The sequence below is a fragment of the Panthera onca genome, chromosome C1 (genome assembly GCF_046562875.1).
Source record: "Panthera onca isolate mPanOnc1 chromosome C1, mPanOnc1 haplotype 2, whole genome shotgun sequence".
NCBI lineage: Eukaryota > Metazoa > Chordata > Mammalia > Carnivora > Felidae > Panthera > Panthera onca.
In genome coordinates this window covers 24,965,273-24,985,240 of record NC_138346.1, presented here as the reverse complement: position 1 = coordinate 24,985,240, position 19,968 = coordinate 24,965,273, and the positions used below count along the sequence as shown (strand labels likewise).

General features: G+C 34.6%; 1 protein-coding gene across 4 annotated transcripts in view; it reads right to left on the bottom strand.

Annotated features, from left to right (window-relative positions):
* Positions 1–19,968, bottom strand: part of ERBB4 (erb-b2 receptor tyrosine kinase 4) — a 1,144,263-nt gene that overhangs the window by 710,003 nt on the left and 414,292 nt on the right. For all 4 annotated transcript variants that reach the window (XM_060623387.3, XM_060623389.3, XM_060623384.3 and 1 more), the window contains exon 2: positions 16,216–16,367. In XM_060623387.3, coding sequence (XP_060479370.1) covers positions 16,216–16,367 — 152 coding nt within the window. The remainder of the gene's footprint in view (positions 1–16,215; positions 16,368–19,968) is intronic.

Below are 19,968 nucleotides of genomic sequence, written 5' to 3'. Positions count from 1 at the left end.
TGAATTTGACTTGTAAATATATTGTTGAGGATTTTTACATCTATGTTCATGAAAGATACTAGTTGTAGTTTTCTTTCTGTAGAATATCTTTGTTTGGTTTTACTATTAGGGTATTGCAGGGTTCAGAATGAGTTAGGAAGTATTCCCTCTGCTTCTGTCCTCTGAAAGAGACTGTAGAGAATTGGTATATTTTTTTGTTAAAAGTTTGGTAGAATTCACCAATGAATTCATCTGGGCCTGACAGTTTCTGTTTTAAAAGATTACTATTATTATTCAACTTATTCAATAGAAATAAGCCTATTCAGATCACCTGTTTCTTCTTGTGTGAGTTATGGTAGAGTTTGCCCTTCAAGGAAATGGTTCACTTCATTTACGTTATCAAATTTGTGGGCATAGAATTGTTCATAGCTCTCCTTTAATATCTTTTTAATTTCCATGATATTTGCAGTGATGTTCCCTTTTTCATTTCTGATATTCCTAATTTGTGCCCACTTTTTTTCTTAGTTAGCCTGGATAAAGGCTTATCGATTTTACTGACTTTTTCAAGGCACCAGTTTGTGTATTTATTTTCTCTATTGATTTCCTGTTTTCAATTTCATTGATTTCAGCTCTAATTCTCATTATTTCTTTTCTACTACTTACTTTGGATTTAGTTTGTTGTTTTTCTCTAGTTACCTAAGGTAGAAACCTAGATTATTTACTTTTATTATTATTTTAAAAGATTTTATTTTTAAATAATCTCTACACCCAACGTGGGGCTCGAATTTACAATCTTGAGATCAAGAGTCACATGCTCTACTGACTGAGCTAGCCAGACATCCCAGATTATTGATTTTAGATCTTCCTTCTTTTCTAACACATGTATTTAATGCTATTAAAAACTTTTGAAGCACTCTTTTGTTGCAGCCTGTAAATTCTGACTAAGTTATGTTTTCATTTTCAGATAGTTCAAACTAGTTTTTAATTTCTCTTGAGAATTTTTTTGACTCATTCATTGTTTAGAAATGTATGGTTCAATCTCCACATATTTTGGGATTTTTCCAGCTGTCTTTCTGTTATTGATTCCTAGTTTAATTCCATTGAGGTCTGAGAACAGACATTGCATGATTTCTATTCTTTTAAATTTCTTAAGGTATGTTTTATGGCCCAGAATGTGATCCATCTTGTGAATGTCCCATGTGAGCTTGAGAAAAATGTGAATTTTGCTGGAGTTATATAAAGTAGTCTATAGATGTCAATGACAGCCAGCTGATTGATGATGTTGTTAAGTTCAACGATGTCCTTACTGATTTTCTGCTGCTGAATCTGTTCATTTCTGAGAGAGTGTTAAAGTCTCCAACTATGATAGGTGGATTGATCTATTTCTCCTTGAAGTTCTATCTGTTTCTGCCTCATGTGGTTTGATGCCTATTGTTAGCTGTTATATACACGTTGAGAATTATTATGTCTTCTTGGAGAAGTCACCCCTTAACATTATGTAATGCCCTTCTTTCTCCCTGGTAACTTTCCTCACTTTGAAGCCTATTCTGTCTGATCAATATTGGTATTCTTGTTTTCTTTTGATTAGTGTTAGCATGGTATTTTTTTCTCCATAAATTTACTTTGAATCTAAACGTGTCTTTACATTTAGAATGGGTTTCTTCTAGGCAACGTATGGTTGAGTTATACTTTTTGATCCACTCTGGCAATCTCTGTCTTTTAATTGGTATGTTTGGACCATTTACATTTAAAATAATTATTGATATAGTTGGATTAATGATTAATATCATTACTCTTATAGAATTGTTGCCCTTGTTCTTTCTTCCTACTTTTGTCTTCTACTCTTTTACTACATTTGTGCTTTTAATTAAAATTTTATATGGTTCTATTCTCTTCTATTCTCTCTCCTTTCTTAGCATATCAGGTATCTTTTTTTTTTAAGTGGTTGCCCTGAAGTTTGCAATATAAATTTACAATGAATCCAAGTTCAGTTTCAGATAACACATGTCACTTCATGGGTAGTGTGAGTACTTTTCTTAAAAATGTGTATTTATTTTTGAGAGACAGAGAGAGAACAAGAGGGAAGGGGCAGAGAAAGTGAGGAGACAGAGGATCTGAAGTGAATTCTGCACTGAGAGCAGACAGCCCAATGCAGGGCTTGAACTCATGAACTGTGAGATCATGACCTCAGCTGAAGTCAGATGCTTAACTGACTGAGCCACCCAGGTGACCCAGGTAGTGTGAATACCTTCTAATAACAAAATAATCCAATTCCTCCCCCATGTTCCTTTGTATTATTGGTGTCATTCATTTCACTTACGCACACACACACACGTGTGTGTGTGAAGTGAATCCACACATGTGTGTGTGTTTTAAGCATATGTAATTGAATATATTATTGCTATTTATTTTGAATGAGCTGATATCTGTTAAATCAATTAAGAATAATAAAATAAAAGTTTTTATTTTACCTTCATTTATCCCTTCTTCTTCAGTATTCTTCCTTTCTTTAGGTAGATCTTACCTATATTAGTTTCCCTCTCTTTAAAGAACTTCTTTTAAAATTTCTTGCAAGGCAGGTCTCCTGGCAACAAATTCCCACAAATTTTGTTTGTCTGAGAAATTCTATTTCTCTTTCACTTTTATCAGGGTACATAATTCTAGGTTAGTGGTTTGTTTGTTTGTTTGTTTTGGTTTGGTTTTTTCTCTCAACACATATTTTACTCCATGTTCTTCTTGTTTGCATGGTTTCTGAGAAGTCAGATGTAATTCCTATCTTTATTTGTCTGCAGGTAATGTGTTTCTCCTGGTTCTTTCACGACTTTTTCTTATCTTCAATTTTCTGTGATTTGGAAATGATATGTCAGGTGCAATTTTTTTGGCATTTATTCCTATTCGGTGTTATCTGAGATTCCTAGATTTGTGGTTTGGTATATGACGTTAATTTGAGGAAATTCTCAGTCCTAATTGTATCAAATATTTCTTCTATTGCCTTCTTCTCCTTTTGGTATTTCCATTATGTGACTGTGACACCTTCTCTAGCTGTCCCACAGACATCATTTATTCTATTCTATTTTTGTTGGTTTGTTTGTTTGTTTTCAGTCTAGGTTCTCTTTACTTTTCAGTTTTGAAAAATCCTATTGAGATATCCTCTAGTTCAGAGATTCTTTCCTCAGCCATGTTCAGTCTATTAATAAGCACATCAAAAGTATTCTTCAGCTTTGTTAGTATTTTGTTTTGTTTTTTAATCTGTAGCATTTCTGTTTGGCTCTTTCTTAGGATTCCTATCTCTCTGTTTAGAGAGATCCCTCTTGCCCATCTGTTCTTGCATACTTTGTACTTTATCAATTAAAGCTCTGAGCATATTAACCATAGTTGTGTTAAATTCCCAGTCTGATAATTCTAACAAACCTACCATGTCTTGTTGTGATGCTTTATCTGTCTCTTCAAATTGTGGCTTTTTTTTTTTTTTTTTTGCCTTTTGGTATGCCTTGTAATTTTTTTTTTTTAATAACCAGACAAGATGGGGAAAAAAAACTGTTGTAAATAAGCCTTTAGTTATGTGGTGGTAAGTTATAGGGGAAGGGGAAGCATTCTATAGCCTTATAATTAGATCTCAGGCTTTTAGTAAGTCTATGCCTCTTGGACTGTGACTATCACAAGCGTTTCTCAGGGTTTTGTGTTTGTGATTTTGTTTTTGTTTCCCTCCCCCTCTTAGGTGGAACATGGTGGCTAGATTGGGCTGGGGTTGGGTATTTCCCTTCCCCATGTCATTAAACTCAGATATCTAGCTTAGGCTCTGGCTTACTAATTTCTACTGAGGACAGGCCTTTGTTAAGAAGAAAGGACAGGGTGCCTGGGTGGCTCAGTTGGTTAAGTATCCAACTTCAGCTCAGGTCATGATCTGGTGGTTCGTGACTGAGGGCCCCACGTCGGGCTCTGTGCTAACAGCTCAGAGTCTGGAGCCTGCTTCAGATTCTGTGTCTCTCTCTCTGCTCCTCCTCTGCTCATGCTCTGTCTGTCTCAAAAAATAAATAAACTTTTTTTTAAGTTTAAAAAAGAAGAAAAGAATGCATTTCAAAATGGTTCCTTTTCTCCTCCCCCTGTAGAAGCCTGTGGGGATTTTTCTCAGGATATTTACAGTAGACAATTAACTACTCAAGTTCCTGGAAGTAAATCTCACCATTATTGTGGGAGCTCCCATGACTGGGCCCTCCTGAATTTTTTAACCCTCAGAGTTATCTGCCCTGATCCTCTGGCATATACATGCAAAATAGTTGCCTTGTATCAATTTCCCTAAAAACCTGCTCTAAGTAATACATGGGTCATTGACAAATAGTGGGCAATAGTAAGGAAAAATAAAAGTGTCTGCACTATGAAGTGAAAGAACTGGGTTAAAGTGTTTGCTTTGCCCGTTAGCAGTGCAGTTCTGAGAAAGTCACTCGATTTATCATAGCCTAAGTTTCATCACTTATAAAAAAGAAGTACAATGACACTTACACATAAGATTGTCATAAGGAGTGGAAAACAGAATCAGCATAGTGCCTTGCATCTATCTCAACAAATGATATTTACCAGGTATTAGTCTGTGACAACCCAAAGGTTACTCTAAAAGTGCCTATACAGAGTGTTTCTTATTACAGAGAATACAACTACAGTATAACAAAGTTCACTGGGAGAAAACCACTTAAGCCAGTTTATCTGCTCAAAGAACAAAAGTTGACTGAACATTTACTCTCATTTGCTCTACACAATATATGTGTGTGTGTGTGTGTGTGTGTGTGTGTGTGTGTGTATATATATATATATATATATATATATATATATATATATATAAATTGATGAGAATGCAAAGTACATCCCACAGTCCACCACATTCCTACACAGAGTGACATATGGTATCACACAGACATATACTAAGTATATGGAAAACATGAATTTTGGTTGGCTTGGTGGTGGGGGCAGGGTTGGGGATACAGATTGAACTTGGGGAACATGTTAAGGTCTGAGGATTTTCCAAAATGAGAAGAGTGGAAAGGCATTCCAGAGAGGGGGGAAATGACATACAAAAGCATAGAGACCAGGGGTGCCTGGGTGGCTCAGTCAGTTAACATGGTCCAAGGGCTCGAGCCCTGCATTGGGTTCTGTGCTGACAGTTCAGAGCCTGGAACCTGCTTTGGATTCTGTGTCTCCCTCTCTCTCTGCCCCTCCCTCACTTGCACTCTGTCTCTGTCTTTTTCTCAAAAATAAAAATTAAAAAAATTTAAAAAGGAATTCACCATGAAAGAAAAAAAAAACAAAAAACAAAAAACAAAACAAAAGCATAGAAACCTTAGTTTATAAAGAGTAACTAGATTTTGGGGTACCTGGGGGGCTAAGTTGGTTAAGTGTCTGACTCTCGGTTTGGGCTCAGGTCATGATCTCATGGTTTGTGGGATCAAGCCCCACATTGAGCTCTGTGCTGACAGTTCAGAGCCTGCTTGGGATTCTCTCTTTCTCCTTCTCTGTCCCTCCCTGGCTTGTGTGTGTGTGTGTGTGCGTTCTCTCTCTCTCTCTCTCTCTCTCTCTCTCTCTCTCTCTCTCTCTCTCAAAATAAGTAAATAAACATTAAAAAAAAATAAAAAGAGTAACTGGATATCAGAGATCATGTTAATGGGCAGAAACTCAGGTATTCAAGGCAGTCCAAAGAAGAGGATATTTAAAGTTGTGAAGGTTTCATGACTTTTTTTTTTAAAGATTTTTCTTTTATTTTTTTTATTTGAGAGAGAGTATGTGTGTGGGAGAGAGGGGCAGAGGGAGAGAGAAAGAATCTTAAGCAGGCTTCAGCCAAGCATGAGGTCATGACCTGAGCTAAAATCAAGAGTCGACTTGAGTTGGACACTTAACCTACTGACACACCCCAGTCCCCTCAACATGGCTTTGATCTTCACACAACTGAGTCCACAAAATAGACTATTTAGCCACCCATTAGGTTTTTAATGTATTAATGTTAAGTATGTAAGTTTAGTTTCCCATGTTTCCACTATAGGTAGCATATTATTTATTATAAAACAAATCAGTTCATGAAACATAAATAAGACACCATTGTTCTACGAAGCACTAGGGAGAGGAGATTCAATTAGAAAAGTGAAAAATAATGTTTAAAAAAATGCCAGTACAATCATTTTTTTTCTGACTAAAAAAGTTATAAAGAGTACTAGAATTCATTCTTATTGTTATTCAATTTACTCATTTATTCATTCCACAAATATTTGCTGAACAGCCACTATATGAGAGACACTCTATTATGTGCTAGAATTTTACAGTGAACTAGGCATGGCCCTTGCCCTCAAGGTATTCATTATTTAGAAGAGTAGGCAGAAATTAAGCAAATACTTAAATAATTGCTATGAAGGAAGTCCTACAAAGAAGCATAGAGTGCTATGAATGTAATAATGGGAAGAATTCAGTAACATATGAGAGTCAGTAAAGCTTCGCTGGAGAAACGATTTTTAAAAGCAGATTTGAAAATTAAACAGAACTTAGACAGGAATAAGTGTATGTATTTATGTTTGTCGGCGGGGAGAACGTCTGAAAATGAACGGAAGGGCAATCACGTTACAGAGAACTTGATATACAAAGGAAGTTGGCTAATACTGAAAGATAGCCATGAATTTTAGTGTCATCAGCAATAGTGGAGGACAAGGTAGGGGCCAGATAATATAGGAACTTAATAAGAATTCTGGCCATTGTTCTCAGAGGAGGGAAATTTTAAGAAAGTATTATAATATACCATATAGTCTGATTTGCTTATACTTTTTTACCTATTTTCCTTTCAGGAATTCTTCCCAATGCTTCATTGATGCCTTATTAATTCCTTTCATGAATGCTTCCAATGATTCCATCAGAGGATGTCTTTTATTTTTATTTTATTTTATTTTATTTTTAATTAAATGTTTTTATTTATTTTTGAGACAGAGAGAGACAGAGCATGAGCAGGGGAGGGGCAGAGAGAGAGGGAGACACAGAATTGGAAACAGGCTCCAGGCTCCAAGCTGTCAGCACAGAGCCCAACACAGGGCTCGAACTCACGGACTGTGAGATCATGATCTGAGCTGAAGTTGGACAGTTAACTGACTGAGCCACCCAGGCACCCCACAGGATGTCTTTTAGATTGCTGAAACAACTCTTACTCACTATGTAGAGAGCTTGTACATATTTAGCTATTGATTCCTTCTTACAACCAAGTGTTTGACTTGCAGTTTCACCTCTCTGAAAATACAAAATCATACCATCCAAAACTTCTAAAAACACTTTGTAAAAATTTATTGTCAGGTCTTCAGAGTATGGCTCAATAGTTGCTGCGTAGGGAATGAAAGAAGAAACAAAGAAACCCAATAGGGTTGGATAGAGTTGCCTCTTACTAATGGGCTACCAGGTGACAAGCATGCTGATAGGTACTTTTATTTTCAGAAATACATGTGGCACCAAATTGCTTAAGAGGATTTACTCCAACATTCAATTACGTATTCTGATTTCCATGTAGAGATTGAATAGAAATTACTTCAAAGAGGCTTATATTTACTAAAACAGATACCTTAATTTTATCACTTTCATTATACATTTTAATATAATATTTTACAGTTAAATGGGTTCAAATTAGGGATCAGGAGAAATAATTATAGTGGCTCTAAATGGAACCATCTTCACGTTTTATTTTTACACTTTTGAACTTTAAATTACACTCTATGTGACTCAAGAGAGACCTTTAAAATTGATTTGGTCTCATACAAAAATTGTTCATCTTCCCTTTTTTGAAGAAAACAGTGTTCCATGTTAAGAGTCAGAGAAAAATAAAGCTAATGAAAATACACACAGTTGTAAAATTTTTAAAGGTTTTATTTGGTTATATTCTACTATTTGGATTTTAGAATTAAAAGGCAGCCCATTGCCAAAATGCTTCAAGTTAGTCTTAAAAACTCACATAAATATCATTTGTTCTCTCTTCAAGCCAAGATCTTTGCTACTTACAAATAAAAGAGGTAAATAAATAACCTGTATATACTCAATTCCCCTGGGAAAAGAGATCTGAGAATCATAGAGTGAAATGGGTTTGTTACTTGCATATTTCTCTAATTAAGGTTAAGATAAGCCTGTAAACTCATTATACTCACCATTTAAGCCAAATTTAAATAGTACAGCCCCCAGAGATATAAAGGAATGCTTTGTATCTGCTCAGCATACTAATAAATTCATTTTTAAGTATATTTGCAACAAGGGCATTTTTTTTCTAGAAAATGCATTACAATTTAGGGACTTAAAAACTTATTCTAAGCAGTTTTTAGTAATAGTCTCTTAGAAACATATAGGTTTAATATTTCACAGTAATTTGACTCAGTCGTAGAAAATGGTTAAATATATATATTATATACATATATTTTATATCACATAATATATATAGTCACTAGTCACTAATTTATATTTGTTATACATATATAATAGAATTATAAATTATACTGATCTATTTTTATTACTATCCTTCTTTCCAATACTCCTTCAAATGTTTATTTTCTACTAAATGTATATCTTTTTCTAGGCACTACTAATTTTTTTTTTGTTTTTAACATGTAGAGAAGAGTGTCAATCTTTTTTTTTTTTTTTTTAATTTTTTTAATGTTTTATTTATTTTTGAGACAGAGAGAGACAGAGCATGAGCAGGGGAGGGTCAGAAAGAGAGGGAGACACAGAATCTGAAGCAGGCTCCAGGCACTGAGCTGTCAGCACAGAGTCTGACGCGGGGCTCGAACTCACGAGCTGTGAGATCATGACCTGAGCTGAAGTCGGACGCTTAACCGACTGAGCCACCCAGGCGCCCCAAGTGTCAATCTTTTTTATTTAGTATTTAATTTAAAGGATTAAGAAGAAAGTTTGAAAAATATGCTTATATCACTGCCTAAGCAAAAATATAGACATTTTCATCATTTATCATGTAAGATTGCTGAAGAGCATCAGGATTTTGAGTCATGTATATTTTCAGATTAAACAGTATTTAACCTTTGAGGAAATTTTGTTTTTTCCCTAGGCCAAGTGCAAATTGCATAGCTTTTTAAAATGCAATACAACTTCTATGATTAGACTTAGTACAAAATCAAATTTCAATTTAAAAGCCAGCTGTAAATACATACATACAAAATTGCATATGTATTATATTTAACAGTCTTAGAAGCAGCTTTCAGAAACTATCATAGCTTTGAAAATTCCATTTAACCCAGAATATCTGTTTTGGCCCAACAGACACGTTTAAATATTAGTCTACTTCCTTTTTGCTATTCCCCATCTCAATCAGCTAAGTTTTCATCATCTAAATACAGCACATATGTAGTTTACATGGAATTCAGACAGAAAGATAAAATTAAGTAAAAAGTTGAAATACCCTTAGTCTACTGCTTGCTTAAAGGTGCAGTTTCTTTTAACCTAATGATGATTCATTCTAAGTATTTTAGATATTGAATTTCATGGTCCTTTCTTGCTACCTATTCCAGTTAGTGGCGTGGAAGAAAAACTTAAACTTCTATGCTCAGTGAGTAAACAAAGAAAATCAACCCTTGATATAGGAATCCTATTTACTTATCTACTATTTGATAGAGTTACTAATATACCACATTTATTTATTTATTTATTTATTTATTTATTTATTTATTTATTTATCTATCTTTTAATGTCTGTTTTTAAGAGAAAGAGGAAGAATGCAAACCGGGGAGGGTCAGAGACAGAGGGAGACAGGATCCAAAGCAGGCTCTGCGCTGACAGCTTAGAGCCCTATGTGCGGCTTGAACTCACACAATGAGATAAGTACCTAAGCCAAAGTTGCACATTTAACCAACTGAGCCTCCTAGGCACCCTACAAATAAATATATGGCTTATTTATGCTACAAAGTTATTCAGGGAAACTTAAATTGAGGCTCGTTCTCCCTTACTATGCAGTCCAATCAAATTCTGTGCACAGCTGAAATAAATGTGCTGTATTAGAAAATAGTGCATTTATGTCATCTTTCAGGCAAATGTGAAAATATACATATGGATCTACCTTATTATGTCATAGATGTTTCATCTAAATGGTATTTTGCTCTTCAATTTTTTTTATGATTCTAAAATATGACTAGTTTTCACATCCTGATTCTAATCAATCTTTTCAACACAATCTCTCTCACACAAGTTGTTCTATCCAGTATTTAATAAGCTAAAACCAGACAGAGGCAATGGTCACCATTATTTAAACAAACTATTCAGTAAATTATTTTCTAACCCAAAGGAATAAAGTACTTCATATACCTATTTATTTATTTATTTATTTATTTATTTATCTATCACTTAATTCATTTTTAGAGTGAGAGAGCTCCAGCAGAGGAAGGGATGGGGGGGTGGGGGGTGGAGAGACATCGAGAGAGAGAGAGAGAGAGAGAGAGAGAGAGAGAGAAATATATCTTAAGCAAGCTCCACACTCAGCATGGCACCCAACATGGGGCTCAATCCCACGACCCTGGGATCATGACCTGAGCTGAAATCAAGTGTGGGACGCTCATCTGACTGAGCCCCCCAGGTGTCCCTAAATTACCTATTTTTTTTTTTAATATGAATTATTCCACATAGCATTTTGATAAATCATGCTATGCAGAAGACAGCTTTACCCAGGCATAGATAGAGTTAAATGGGGAAGAAAGATATAGGAAAGAAATGTAAATATAAAAACCACTCCCTATATTGTTGGATTTAATTCTGGTCATCTGCTTTGAATTGCCAGAGGACAATAAGGTAGACCCTGAAGCTAGAAGTAGGTTGAAAAGCAAATATTTTAGAATTTTATATTAAGCCGGACTAGTTACTGAAAACATCTAAGGAATAGGTGAAAGCAGAGTTACTTGTTACAACTTGAAACTCATTACTGCCAGGCAGCATCCCTGATTACATTGTAACAGAAACATGCTAATGAAGCCAAGGTCTTAAGTTCCAGGGAGCAAGCCAGACAGCATCTTGCAGTCTCTGAGTTACAGCTTCATCTGCCTTCCTACAAATATGTGTCCTTACTCAGAAAAGGAACAATGTGTGAGTATAAAATGAAATAATATAGGTCCATTACTAGCACTGGAAAAGCAACACAAATTTCATGTCTGATGGAGACTGGTTGAAAAGCAACAACCTCAAACATAAAAATCCCATATATATCCTAATAAAGAAGGATGATAGTTCCATGGCATTATAAGATGTTAATTATTAACTAAAAGACAAAGATAATATCTGAAATTAAAAATAAAATATTTTCTATGGTAAAGAAAAATGAACTATATGGTTTCTATCAAGAAATATATTGGAGTTTTATTTTTAAAAATAAAGTTTTAGATGGCATTATTTCTTATATATACAAAAAATTCCCTATAGCTTTGTGCCAAGAATAAAAAAAAAAAAACAGCTATTTTTAAAAAAAAAATGTTTTCTCATAAAATTTACTTTCCCATAACAACATGTGTTATTCATCATCTGAGAGAAGATATGTTTAAAGTATTTTTGCTTTATAAAACTATACTTTCTGACTTTTTCAAACACAGTGGCTTTTGCTATCAATAACAAAATATTAATGTTGCTATTTATTAATATAAGATATTTATTTTTATTCACTTTCAGTAATAAAGACATCTATAATCAAGATTTAAGGCTCCTACACTACAGTGTAGACAGGTTCAATGAATTACTAATGTTTTTAATATCTCAGGTCAATGGATCAACCACTAAAATAAATTTAGCTCTTCATAATCCTAAAAATAACTATGTCCAAAACAAGTTTCACTCAACTAAATACAAGTCAAAATTAAAAATTGTTACCTGTTATATAAAAATTATATGCCTATTATATTATACCTGATATAACTATGCCTGCTAAGAATAGTCATTAATACTCCTCATATATACTCCACTTTATATACCACACTGTCTTACACTTAGTTGACACATAATACTTATTTGCTTAAAATGAATATATCAAATAAGGAAAATAAATGTAAATTATAAAAGCTGAGTTACTGAATACCAGCAATAGCAAAGAGGTCCAATGGAATGACAAAAGAGAAAAAACTCTTGAGAATTCTAATGATGGTAAAAGGTCTAAAAGTTCATTCCCATCATTCGCTGTATTTCACCTCGTTTGAGAGAGTTCACAAAGTGTAAGACAATAACACAAAATCTATGATTTTTATGCCTCGCTGTTTTCTATTATGTCTTAACCTTGTGATGGTGATAAAGTACATAGTAAATAAGTTTTAGGGCCTTTTTCTAGCCAACTATGTGGTGTCTTGGGGGTCTAATGCTAACTATTGTCAACTAAATTTTTTTTCCCCGTAAGAGAAATGCAAAAACTTGGAGGTTACAACACAGCTGGGTGAAAAGGTGCTTACAGCGATAAACTCTAAGGTTGATGTAATAAAAGCATCGTGAAAGTAATGCATTTCAAAGTATTTCAATAAAATACATCTAACAGAGATTAAGGAAGTAACTCCAAAACATTTTAGGGTGTTTTTATCTTTTTTCTGATTTTTTTTGGTTAGATTTATAATATATAAGCACATATTCCATTTCAAAAGCCTACTTTTTCTGTGTTCTTAATATATTGAGAGATAGGAGTAGATGGGATATTTTAGTTATAGTGATAGAAAACCCATCTAGTTTAAGGGAAAAAAAAATAAAAAGGAAAATCACTTCAAAGTTACTCTCAAGTTCCAGGGGTATCTTTTGGACTCACTGGCTGTAATGCAACCAGTCATGAGAAGCAGACTGGAATGTGGAAATGAATGATTCCCTCACCAGTAATCTGGGGTGAATGGTCATCCTCTCTGCTCTCTGTTTCAGGGTGTTGGCTCCATTCTGCTGTCTGCACAGCCTTCTCTGACATTCCAACCACAAGAAAAAAGATGACTGTATTCTGGTATGCAAATAGTCAAGAAACTATGTACCCATATCAATCAAGAAACTAGTATAGAAACTCACGGGAAGAGATTCTGATTGACCTAGTCTGTGTCTATGCCCACACACCTGACCTTTGGTGGTGTCATGAAGAAATAACATAAGGGTAAGATGAACATATTCATCTAGAGAACATATAATATACAAAATAGGAATCTATAAAGTATTAAGTTTTATGAAATTGTACTCATTTATTTGTCCATCAGACAAATACTTAATGAAAGCTCATGATATTTTAGGCACTGTCCTAGACATTGACTATTCAGATAGTGAAAGAGGTAGACAGGATACTGAGCTAAGTTGTTCTCATAAATTATAGAAATTTGAGTGGTTTCATACAAAACAAATAATAAAACAAAATACTATGAACTCACTACTTAGAGAAGAAAAATGAAGATGGAATATCTTTTAAAAACAAATGTAATTTCTTATGTTCTTAAAGAAAGAAATTAATTCCAGAATTAATGTCTCTCTGAACACATTATAGGTTTGAGTCATTCTTAGAGGAGGGGAAATTGCACACCTGTGTAAGAAGTTGCTCAGTGAATTACACTTACATAAATATATATGAAGCTTATGTAATAAATAGAATAGATTAATGTAAGATTACTACTTGCTGATACAATTCAAAACTTATTGAACATGATAGCATAATGTAAAATAACGAGATTTCCTTTACATGCACTGACCTTATTGTAATGTGCCAATATTGGACAAATTAGGTACTTTGGAGGGAAACCACAAAGAACACAAATGAACCATAATGTAGTTCTAAAGAGAAATTTTTGTATTACAGTTTTCCCCTGCTATCTGAAAGAAGAGTGTTCCTATGAAACCCTTCCTACTTTGAAATGGTGTGAAGCAAAGAAGCAATGATCATTTTGTAAAAGCGAAAATCCTCTTCAGATTTCTTTTGGTTAGCAAAAACACGTAGTATTATAGGTTTTACATAACAGTGAAGTGACATAAAGCGAAGTTTTGAATAACAGAGAAAACCTGGAAATGGAGAACTTTCAGGATTTTCTAAGGTACAGTTAGAGTGGCTCATCCAATACAGTAGCATAATGGAGACTTCAGCTCATAGTCCCTGTTTTAAGGGGTCATTCAAAAAAGTACTTATAACACTGAACTCACCTAAAAACAGAGAATGGGGCATGTGGAGAGTTCAGTCCTTGGTCTACTTTTTGGTCTAATTCTTTTCAATCCCCCTTGATGATTTTTTCTAAGCCCCAAATGTTAAGTAGTTAATTTGGATGCTGATGTCCCTTGGATACCTATCTTTGGTACAAGGTTCTCTACCTCTCCAATTTAATATTTTATTCCATGACAAGTTTCTCTTCATCCACTCTACACTACAATTTCCATGAAGGTGAGAATGATGTGTTATTTACTTACATGCATATGTCTAATATCTAAAGCAGTAAACATTAAGTACACTTGTATTAACTCTGACTTAGAGCCTTCTTTCTAAACCTTCCCTTACATTACTTCCATCAGAATGCCTTTCTTTTCCACCCACTCACCTTTTAAGTCCCTATTCGTTTTCTCATGATTCAATTTAAGCATTTCTTTGATGAGATCTTTCCTGAATCCTTCAGAATTAGCCACTCCTTTCTTTGCCCAGCACCCACATCTACTATTAACAAAAGACCATACCTTCATTCAGATTTTGGTATCTTATTTCTCTCTTAGCAACTATAAAATTTTTATATATGCATATATACATACTGTATACATTATATACACACACATAGACATATACACACACATATACACAATACTTAATGTATCACATTAAGTAACCTGTAACCCTCTACAAGACATACACACACATACACATATACACACACATATACACAATACTTAATGTATCACATTAAGTAACCTGTAACCCTCTACAAGACTGCAAGATTGTTGAAGTCAAGGACAATAGATTACTTGCTATTATATTCTTGGGCTAAGACTATTTGTTGACTGAATAAATAAATGTCACAATTAGAAATAGTTACTTTCCAAAGGAACAACAGATAAGTGAACTAACAACCAAAATGTTGCTTTTAGTAAGAAAAAAATAGTATTACCTTTAAATAAATAGATGAGAATAAAGGTATGTTCATGGGTCATTACTAAGCTTACATGTATTGTCAGCTTTATAGTGCTGTTTAAGTTTTGAGGTGGTTTATTTTCTGTAGTTGTTACCCTTCTAGATATATTTATTCAAGTTTTCAAAGTATTTAAAGTAAATATTCAAAGTATTTAAAGATCATTGCTTCTTTTTGTTACTACTTATTTAGGTACAGAATTATTGAAATTATCGTAGTTCTTTAAATAACTCACTATCTCCTGAATAGTTTACTGTATCAGTTTTTGAAACACTTTTGTCTAGATTTACATAAGACAGTACTCCTGAGAAATGTGTAAATATTATTGAAAAAACTCAAGTAAATTAAAGGGATGCTGTTATTTAAAATACATCTTATTAGTTCTTGTAAAAAGAATAAATTCATAGGTGCGAAGATAATATCTCTTTCAAGTTCAGATATTCCTATATCTATTCTGGTTAAAGCAAAACATAAGAAACTGAAGGCATTAAGCAATGATAGTCTGTTAAGCAGACTAAGGATGTAAAAATGAGAGCCAAAACAAGTTTGTAAAAGGACTGGTTGTCTCTGAGTAACTTTTTATATACACACCTGCATTTATGTACATGCATATATCAACCTATATAAGTACTTATAATTCCCTGTATCTAATTTTACTAATTTGTAGGTTTGAAAAATGAACGTCATTTTACTCCTACAGATAATAGTATTAGTCTTATTATGGTAATATAGAATAGCCTGAAATTTCCAAAGTGACAAAAAAGGGACAGAAAGTGAGATTACTAAAGTTACCAATTCTTATCTGATTGGTCCTTTGACTCTTCTAGTTCCCAGCCTAACACATTTCCTCTTGCATGCAATTCAGAAAAAGGCAGACTTACTAGATATCATGTACAACACCCTGACAGAATCTTTCAACTCTCTTAGGATAACAGTAACTGCTCTAAACTCAGGGTTTCAGTCATGACAGCATTGTTACTCTTGTTCTTTTACTAGGCATGCCTCAATATGTCTTCTGCCTACAGTCATGGTCCCTGCCAGGCAAAAGAGCATAGCCATCAAGTTGAAGCAAGATGGTCTGTCTTTATGCATCGCGACACCACCGTCCACTCACAGAGAAGAGAAGAGAAAGAAAGAGTTTTACCCGCAGAAAGGAGAGGTCCCGGTTGTGCTCGATGCTGGTTATCTCCAGGTTGCCCATGACCACCTCACAGTTCTCATAGTATTTGCGCAAGGCTCGATACTGCTGCTCCAGGTCAGAGAGAGAGCTCAGCTTGTTCTCTGTCCCTGCACACACTGCCAAGACAAGAAGATACACAGGAAGTTATATAACCTTTCTATGCCATGCACAATGAAGAAGTCTCCCTCAACTCTTGACTCCACATGCTCTACTCCGATTCCCTGAACTAAAAACTATTTTGAATCTCATTAATCCCCATAAACCACACACTGATACACATCCTCACTTTTATTTTTCCCCAGCTATAAGGAGATATAATTGATACATATACAAGGTATACAATGTATGTATTTGATACACTTGCCTGTTGAAAAATGATTACCATCATAGCATTAGCTAACACCCTCGTTTAGGTCCCATAATCACCATTTTTTTTTAATTTCTCATTTATTTTTGAAGGGGATGGGTAGAGAGAGGGAGACAGAGGATATGAAGCGGGCTCTGTGCTAAGTGCAAAGAGCCTGATGAGGGGCTCAAACTCACGAATTGTGAGATCATGACCTGAGCCAAAGTCAGATACTTAACCAAGCCACCCAGGAACCCCATAATCGCCATTTCTTTTTTACAGTGACATTTAAGATCTATTCTGTAAGCAACTTTCAAGTATATAATATAGTATTGTTAATTATAGTCACCATGCTGTATGTTAGAGCCTCAGAATTTGCTCATCTTATAACTGGAAGTCTGTACCCTTTGATTGGTAATCTCCCCCGAAGCCCCAGGTAGCTAACACTCTACTCTCTGTTTTATGCATTCAGCTTTTTTAGATAAGACATATAAGTGATATTATGGTTTTCTATTACTAAACTGCATGTTCTAAGGACAGAGGATAAGAAGGCATGGGTCCCAAAGAAACAGAGCAAAGAGGGAAATTAAAACAATCACATTTGTAGTGACACATAAAGCATGTAAATACATTAATTTCATTTAAACAAGATTTTCTTTAGAACTTATAATTTACTATATTTCCTAAAAGAATAAACCTACATAAGTAAAAAATCAAAATATAAATGCTAACAATTTTATTCTTAAAAATAATATTTTTCTATTGCTAAATAAGCCACTCTTAAGTAAAATTTTACATAATTTAAATTTGTGCCTCTAAGCCCTCAAATACTACACTTAAAAATACAAATGTTCTAGTATCAGCAATCAGACAACAAAAGGAAATAAAAGGCATCAAAACTGGCAAAGATGAAGTCAAGCTCTCACTTTTTGCAGATGACGTGATATTATACATGGAAAACCCGACAGGCTCCACCAAAAGTCTGCTAGAACTGATACATGAATTCAGCAAAGTCACAGGATAAAAAATCAATGTCCAGAAATCAGTTGCATTCTTATACACTAATAATGAAGCAACAGAAAGACAAATAAAGAAACTGATCCCATTCACAATTGCACCAAGAAGCATAAAATACCTAGGACTAAATCTAACCAAAGATGTAAAAGACCTGTATGCTGAAAACTATAGAAAGCTTATGAAGGAAATTGAAGAAGATATAAAGAAATGGAAAAACATTCCATGCTCATGGAATGGCAGAATAAATATTGTTAAAATGTCAATACTCCCCAAAGCTATCTACACATTCAATTCAATCCCAATCAAAATTGCACCAGCATTCTTCTCGAAGCTAGAACAAGCAATCCTAAAATTTGTATGGAACCCCAAAAGACCCTCAATAGCCAAAGTAATATTGAAGAAGAAGACCAAAACAGGAGGCATCACAATCCCAGCCTTTAGCCTCTACTACAAAGCTGTAATCATCAAGACAGCATGGTATGGGCACAAAAACAGACACACAGACCAATGGAGTAGAATAGAAACCCCAGAACTAGACCCACGAAAGTATGGCCAACTCATCTTTGACAAAGCAGGAAAGAACATCCAATGGAAAAAAGTCTCTTTAACAAATGGTGCTGGGAGAACTGGACAGCAACATGCAGAAGGATGAAACTAGACCACTTTCTTACACCATTCACAAAAATAAACTCAAAATGGATAAAGGACCTGAATGTGAGACAGGAAACCATCAAAACCCTAGAGGAGAAAGCAGGAAAAAACTTCTCTGACCTCAGCCACAGCAATTTCTTACTTGACACATCCCCAAAGGCAAGGAAATTAAAAGCAAAAATGAACTATTGGGATCTCATGAAGATAAAAAGCTTCTGCACAGCAAAGGAAACAATCAACAAAACTAAAAGGCAACCAACGGAATGGGAAAAGATATTTGCAAATGACATATCAGACAAAGGGCTAGTATCCAAAATCTATAAAGGGCTCACCAAACTCCACACCCAATAAACAAATAATCCAGTGAAGAAATGGGCATAAAACATGAGAATAGACACTTCTCTAAAGAAAACATCCAGACGGCCAACAGGCACATGAAAAGATGCTCAATGTCGCTCCTCATCAGGGAAATACAAATCAAAACCACACTCAGATACCACCTCACACCAGTCAGAGTGGCTAAAATGAACAAATCAGACTATAGATGCTTGAGAATTTGTGGAGAAACGGGAACCCTCTTGCACTGTTGGTAGGAATGCAAACTGGTTCTGGAAAACAGTGTTGATGTTCCTCAAAAAATTAAAAATAGATCTACCCTATGACTCAGCAGTAGTACTGCTAGGAATTGACCCAAGGGATACAGGAGTGCTGATGCATAGGGGCACTTGTACCCCAATGTTTATAGCAACACTTTCAACGATAGCCAAATTATGGAAGGAGCCTAAATGTCCATCAACTGATGAATGGACAAAGAAATTGTGGTTTATATATACAATGGAATACTACTTGGCAATGAGAAAGAATGAAATATGGCCTTTTGTAGCAACGTGGATGGAACTGGAGAGTGTTATGCTAAGTGAAATAAGTCATACAGAGAAAGACAGATACCATATGTGTTCACTCTTATGTGGATCCTGAGAAACTTAACAGAAGACCATGGGGGAGGGGAAGAAAAAAAAAAGGTTAGAGAGGGAGGGAGCCAAAACATAAGAGACTCTTAAAAACTGAGAACTGAGGGTTGATGGGGGGGTGGGAGGGAGGGGAGGGTGGGTGATGGGCACTGAGGAGGGCACCTGTTGGGATGAGCACTGGCTGTTGTATGGAAACCAATTTGACAATAAATTTCACATTAAAAAAATAAAAAAATAATAAAATACAAATGTTAAGCAATTTAGATTGATATATTCGTAAACATATACTAGAAATAGAATATGTTGTAAAATATGAGTTTTTATTGATATCAACTGGGCCATTCATTAGTATTCTAAGGTATATTCATTAGCATATTCACTAGTATTCTAAGGTATAACAGACTGACAGTAAAGGATCTCAGTATGCCTTCTTTGAGGGCATGGATCATGAGTCTGTTCATAGATGAGCACTGAGGGTACATACATGTTTTTGTTTTGTTTTGTTTTGTTTTCTGTGTTGATATTTTCCCTATATTCCAGAAGTCAGAGTTTTAGTTATTACTTCTCATGGTTTGTACACCTGCCTGTACAAGATCTTTATCATTTAATGTACCAATTCAAATCTTCAATTGCCTGAAAAAAACTGTATTATGAATCTTGTAATAATAGTATGGAAAGTCTAAAAAAAGGATGTGAACTTATCTTCTTTGAGTAAGTTACATAATATACAGC